The sequence below is a fragment of the Palaemon carinicauda genome, chromosome 4 (genome assembly GCF_036898095.1).
Source record: "Palaemon carinicauda isolate YSFRI2023 chromosome 4, ASM3689809v2, whole genome shotgun sequence".
Taxonomy (NCBI): Eukaryota; Metazoa; Arthropoda; class Malacostraca; order Decapoda; family Palaemonidae; genus Palaemon; species Palaemon carinicauda.
In genome coordinates this window covers 173,285,284-173,292,783 of record NC_090728.1, presented here as the reverse complement: position 1 = coordinate 173,292,783, position 7,500 = coordinate 173,285,284, and the positions used below count along the sequence as shown (strand labels likewise).

Here is a 7,500-nt window from a genome sequence, read left to right as displayed (position 1 = left end):
GTGGTCTTGACACTTTTACCTTCGCCTTGCTTTACCTCGGTGTAAATTTATGTGTTTTGAGAAAGAGATTATACGTTATGTCAGTTTTCATGAGGGTTATATCAAAAGTTTTGTGAATGGGGTAAGCTTACAAAGGGGTAGTTGTCAAATGTCGTTTATACATTATTTACTCTAAAAAGGTTGACGTAGATAAACGTTCTTAGATTTCATGTACTTCATTTAACAAATTTGAACTAAATATACAGGTGGTTCTCGAGAAATAATTCTTTGCAAGATATGATTGGCAAGGAAATCGCCTCTAATATAACAGTCAGGACACTGGAGGCCAGACAGGAAACGATAAAAATACATAAGCATTTAAGAACGCAGTTCAAGGAGAACTATAATGCCTATAGAGAGAGCATACCTCCGCCAGTAAAAACCGTCCTCGATCTGCCTCTGAAAATCTAACTGACTTCTCTTTGGTTCACATGTCCAAAAATTTAATTGAAATCACCAACAAAATTCTGAAATATTTCGTCAATAAACGACTTAGGACATCTGGCTGATTTTGTAAACGGTGACAGTACCGTAAACCATATATTTATTAAGAAATTTTATCTTTCCTTGGAACAGAGAGTAAGGAGAAATGTAGAACAAAAAATATGAGAAGGTACGATGACCAAGAAACAAATAAACTTACAAACGGGAATAAAAACAGGGATATTAAAACGTAGCATAAACAGAACTCACACAAATCCAGCTTTTTCATGTATAATTGTATTATCATTACAGGGTAAGTTACAACATTGATAAAAAACAACCCTAACACCATAAGGCTTTAAAAGAAAAAGCAGTCTAGAAACCGAAGACCTATAAAAGCCAATAAATGTTTTTGAAAAAATCGAACTTGAAAAACATAAGAAAATTTAAATGGATAGTCCTACCGACTCGTCACAGTAGGGAGTGATATTTCGGAAGATTTTCCTCACTTTTTTTTTTTTTTTTTATACACGTTTGGTTGAAGATAAATCAACGCATGAGTAGAACATATCCTGCACGTAATTTTGAAGAAGAGCCAGTTACCGCTCATTAGTTCAGCTAAAATGACTAATTCCTCCTTTTTTTTTTTTTATCAAATGATGATATTTGATGATGTATGTTTTTATTTTTGACAGCCCATGGAATTACGGTAATTGAAATATATAGGTAATATATATGAAATCATATGGATTTTGGTTGTCAGTCCTGAAACAGATGATACATTTTTGTTGTTGTTGTTGTTGTTAAAAAAGAAACAAACATTTACTCGTAGAAGCCTCTGACTTCAGCCTTTTTTGTGTGAAAAAGGCCCATATGTAAAAGAAATTAATCAAATAAGAAAATAGCAAATTGATACAATTAAATAAAGAAAGGAATATTGACATGCACATAAAACGCGTAAATGACTGACTCCCAACTCAGACAAGTCTAAAGGAAATCGCAAGAATTCCGATTCGGGATTTTTCATCGAGTTGAGCGACACACACTTCAGCAAGAAGCACCGCGCATCAGACAGCCATTTGTCGGTGTCGGGAAGTTTCATATTTTCTCTGTGACTATATTTGATCTCGACTGCCTTCAAGTTTGTTTCGTGGAAGGAGTGGGGGCAATGTGCGCGGTTTATTATCTGCAGTGAGGACTGGCTTTCCCTCCCCGAAGAGGAGTGGGTATTACATCTGGGGACTCGATTTGAATGATAGCCGAATCCTAGACCGATTCTTGCTATCAGTAGTGAAGAATACTTTAACGCCGAAGAGGACGTGGAATATTTTATATTTTAGTAAATTAGTATGAATGACTGCAATGAAGAATTTTAATCCTTCTAAAAGGAATAGGAATAACTGGCAGGTTATGAGTCAGTTTGAATAATCTCAAAGAATTCTTTAATCTGATGAGAATGTTATTAGAAATAGCTAGCATTATCTGATCCGATTATTATTATTATTATTATTATTATTATTATTATAGCTAAGCCTAAACACTAGTTAGAAAAGTATTATGCTATAAGCCCAAGGGCATTAACATGGAAAATAGCCAAGATAGGGATCCAGTGTAGTACTATCAGGCCTGATCAAAGGACCTAGTAACTTTCTAGCGTTAGTATCTCAATGGGTGGCTGGTTATCGTATCTACAAAGGTGAAACTCTATTATATTGATAACTTGCATTTTGGGATTGCCATATACCTTTGAAATGATAATTCGTTTATGACCTTTATCAAATAGTTATTCTGCCTTATTGCCCTTTGCATTGCGTCCTTTGATAACCTTTACACCGTAAGCTAAAAATGGTATAGGACCATTCTTATCTATTTTAGAATACAAAACAATGTCGATAGATTCATGTGGATTAATTATAAATGTACAAATTCAGATTTACATATAAATTCTGCTAAATATTGATAATGTATCAGCTGTAATTAGTTTTCTGTTAATATTTGATGTAAATTAATTTTTTAATAAGATACTCTCCCCTAATTGGTTAACGTCAACAGGAAATTATGACTGATTATTCATCTGATTAAAGAATTTACATCCATTATAGATGAAAGTTCAAAATAAACATAGAAAAAAATCAAGCTACCAATTGCTGCTTAATATATACCTTAAACCACCTCTATTATACCTATTTCAGTTATTACTGACTGTATCTGCGTGAACTGTTTACACCACAGGAAAAATCAGAAGAAACCCAAAATTGTAACTTGTACTGTTTCATTTCACAACTGAATATTTATCTGGAATAATACACCATTATTAAGACTTTTGCGTGTAAAATTACTTAAATACGCAATTTGTTGCTATTTTTTCCCGGTCGCAGCTTATAGCATCCTGCTTTTCCAACTATGGTTGTAGCTTAGTTAATAATAATAACTGCTACAAGGTAGTTACCCTTTTAATAATATTCAGGATATGAATTTATCTTGTGGGCTGTTATTGTATCAAAATGTTGTAAAACTCACTAAAATTACATATGTACGTTATAAAATCTTTTGTGACTTCAATATCCAAAGATTATCCAATGTATTTATCCAAGAAAACTATGTTAGACTTTGAAATGTTTTAAATAATCAATATTCACTTGCAAGTCTTTGTACAAACGCTCTAAGAAACTGTATTCACACTCATTCCAGTAACTTCTACAATACTCTGAAATCCACTTGATTCTATATTACTGTTCTAAAAGTCTGATGAAATATTTAGTTTTGGTTTTACTACCAGTGTGTGTTTGTAATTGTCTTTCGATAATTTCAACCAATAATACACCAATTAATATATATTAATTAATACTAGCCACTGATTCATACATATATACCAAGTGTTACACAAAATAGAATAATCATATAACTTCCTCTGTGATGACTCGTATTATCTTGTATATGGACATTACCCCGTTTTCGTTATAACAACAACAACAAATGCGGCTGTTTGTAGTTCATTGCAGAATAAAGGCATCAGACATGTAAATTCAGGTCTGGGGTTTGGCCAGTTTTCATCACCACGTTGGCCAGTGCCGATTGGTGATGGTGGGAGACTTTTGTCTGATCGCTCACAACTGAGCAACCTATAGTCAATTTCTTTTAGCGATGCAGATTTGCACCGACTCGCATCGGTGCCCTTTTAGCTCGGAAAAGTTTCCTGATCGATGATTGGTTGGACGAGATAATTCTAACCAATCAGCGATCAGGAAACTTTTCCGAGCTAAAAGGGCACCGCTGCGAGTCGGTGCAAATCTGCCTCGATAAAAGAAATGGACTATAGTATGACTGGCCCCGACTAGGACAGTTTTGCTGATCACAGCGGTATGCAAACCCTTTCACCACGTTAAGGTATCCTTGCATTCGTTATAACATATCTCACTAAATGTTGCGAACATTGATAATTATACGCTAGGTATTACATATCCCAGGAATACTGAGATCAAAATTTCCAAGTTTTAAGAGTAAATGTATGTGAGATTGGCTTACTTTCCAGTCAACTCCGAACATTTCAAAGATTTTAGTGAAATATATCCATACGATAGAAAGGAAATTGAGGCTGTTCCAAAGGGTTACAATGGACCTAAAATTCAGAAATATCAACGGCAATCTTTCATTGCTTCCTAAGTTTATAGGAACAATGTTCTGTACACCCTCATATATGTATTTTTGGAGGCACTTGCTTCCGAGAGGACAAATGCATAACCATGATTTACATATGACACTAGACTAGTTCGAGTTGATTCTAACGCTGCTGTTAAATTTCTTAACATCAGTATAATAGATAATGACGCATTTTTTTTTTTTTGGTGTTCTTCAAATGTAAACAAAGATGGCTGATATCACGTAAATGACATCTGGATGGGATTAGCAAATAGTGGGGGATGATGTTTCATCTTGGATAAACACAGATGTTGGGAATTAGTCTAAATCAGTCATGTTAAGATCTAGTCTATGCTCCGAATACACGACTGTACGACGGAACTGATGTATTTAGTTATTCTAACTATATAGAATATACCAAGCGTTATATTAGATTTTTAGCCTTTTGTTTACGTTGTATAGCTCCTTAGGTATCTATTATATGCAAACTAGTGTATCCAAGTGTCAAAAATGATGACTAAGTATTTAGATAGGTATGTAAACACGCACACAGACACACAGATTCAACCCTTCCCACCCCGTCTCCCTCTCCTAGCTACAACCCGCTGGTTCGGCAATTTGTGGTCTCCGAATGTACCTTTCGGGGTATCCCCTTGCCAGGGTATGGCTACTCTCTCGCCCATTCTCAAGCGTGACAGGAAATAAATATATTTATATATGCTGCATAGCTACTCGTTCCTCTTTATTATATAGGGGAGGATATGAAAGATGATAATTTTCCTTGAGCAAAATGTTTGATGCTGTCCTCACCGTAGCTTTGTACCCTTGACGAGATGACAACTTCTTTTATCCCAACTGTTATAACTTACCCCTTATTATTGAGAGTTCTTGCTTGACTATTTACCAATAGATTCTTTGTTCTCTTCCCTATCACTATGTTTCTCTTGATAGTGTATTATTTTCCTTATTTTAGTTGAAAACGTTCTAGTTTTCTCGGCTGTTATCAATATTGATAGGTTCAAGATTTTTGGCGGATGTCATACAGTACTGTATTCAAAAAGCTCCCCCGGCTTAAAATAATAACATGTTTGAGATTCTCGGTCAATCTTTAATTTTTTATTATTTCTTATACATTCGTTTGTTTTATTTCCGGATTTTACATCATTCACAGCAAATCGTTTTACATTTACACGTTTACTCTTTAATCTCGATGCGTAAGTTAATGGTCCCTATGGCTTTCTCCTTACGATCGTGATTAGAATAACAACAATATAACAACAACAACAACAAAATTATGAATGCTAATAATGAAACAGCTCACCTTATGCTCTCCAAGATCTTCCACCGTACAGGACAAGGAGGCATCGCGTCCCACCGTGACCGTAACGTTGCCTATCATCCCGCTGAATCTCGTTTGGTAGGCCGCCCCCGACGTCACACCTGTGGAAAATCGAAAGGGGGAATATTAGCGCTGCTATAATTAGAATTCTACGATGGGACGAGAAGCTTTGGAATCGAGGCTTCTCGTTTCTGAAACGAAGAGGATGTCATGTGTTGTTTCTCAGATGTTGAATTTTGTTAGATTGGTCGAATGTATTGGCTGAAGAATGTTCTCATACATAGATTATATGTATATATACTGTATACACACATTTATAAATATATTTATCTATATATATATATATATATATAAATACTATATATATAAACATATTGATATATATATTCTTGTATATAGATATACATATTTGTATATATATGAATGTATGTATATATATACATATTTGTATATGTATATATATATATATGAATGTAAATATATATAAGCATGGTATATATATAGATAGATAGATAGATAGATAGATAGATAGTATACATACTCATATATACATACATGTATATGTATATATACATATATATTTGTATATATATATGTATGTATATATATGTATGTATATATATATGTATATATATAAATATATACATTTATAAAAAAAATCTTTTAAACCTTGTAGTAACCCATGAAAATTAATTGTGCTGTTCCAGTTATCGTAAATGTTTTTAATTCTGTTTTTGAAAATTAAGATGCAAACACTAAAAAGTTTCATTCATTGAACATTATTCAGAGTTGACATGGCTTTTCTACATTCTAAACGATACTTCCATAAATTACACCATCAATAATTTGTACCAGCTAGAACGGAAAGAATGAAGCACATGATTAATATGAATTATTTTACTTGATTATATAAATTACTTCCCCAATTCATCCCTTCAAGATGTGTGCTAATTAGGTAATTACAAAAATCCCATTTATAAAAACAACACGAAGCATTGTTCATTATTCTTTTTTTAAAGCATTTTGGCAACGCCACTAAAATGCAAAATAAGTTCACCGATTCCATCCACGTTTTGTGCTGCCATCTGTAGATGCAATTTCTTGAGTAGGAGAGTGCAGGCGTACACCTACAGGTATACGCCAGCACTATGTATATAATATGTATAAAGAGGTTTAGGATAAATATTTATAAAAGCCACGAGTAACACCTTAGATCAAGAAGCAAAAAAAAAAGTTACGGAAACAATCCAACCGACATTAACTTTTAGACAGCCATCATGGAGGTTTTGGACCTTCCTACACCATGTTTAATTCACAAGGGGTTTGGGGGGTGGCAGGGTTATATGTATATATCTGTGAGAGGTAGGGGGAGGGGGCACGTCAAAGTTGAGTCCTGAGAGAGAGAGAGAGAGAGAGAGAGAGAGAGAGAGAGAGAGAGAGAGAGAGAGAGAGAGAGAGAGAGAATACGACATCACAGAGAAAAAATGAAAAGTAAGTTGAGTCAAGTCATAACTCCATTATGCTCCGACGAGAAATGACAAGCAGATGGCTACTTTGTAAAACTTCTTCTTTCTTTTTTAAGTCTGAGACATTTGGCCAAATCACCCCAAGAGTCAGGTATATGTGTAACTCGATTTCCCTTGATGTGGCGGACAAAGTTTCTGTTGCCCTTTTGAAATCCTTAACTTTTTCATTTGCCTTTCTCTCTCTCTCCCTCTCTCTCTCTCTCTCTCTCTCTCTCTCTCTCTCTCTCTCTCTCTCTCTCTCTCTCTCTCTCTTCTCTATTCATCTGTGTGTACGTATATGTGTGCATACTATGTACATCCTTGCCAAGATTCTTTGGCAGTATGTGTTGTACTATGCTAGCGGTACTTTTAGATTTATTTCAGAAGCAGGTCTTCTGAAAGCTATTTCGACTTTCAAAATGGCATCGCTTTTGTGGTTTTAAATTGAATTTCCTTTTATGCTTTATTTATAACAAACGATATCTGGATCAATGACCTTCAATGTCAGGATGGAAGAAAACTCAAAATAGATGTCGGGGTGAATGACCTTCAATG

General features: G+C 34.5%; 1 protein-coding gene across 2 annotated transcripts in view; it reads right to left on the bottom strand.

Annotated features, from left to right (window-relative positions):
• The window catches only part of LOC137639204 (lachesin-like), a 305,922-nt gene that overhangs the window by 35,639 nt on the left and 262,783 nt on the right, over positions 1-7,500 (bottom strand). For both annotated transcript variants that reach the window (XM_068371496.1, XM_068371497.1), the window contains one exon: positions 5,423-5,541. In XM_068371496.1, the coding sequence (XP_068227597.1) occupies positions 5,423-5,541 (119 nt within the window). The remainder of the gene's footprint in view (positions 1-5,422; positions 5,542-7,500) is intronic.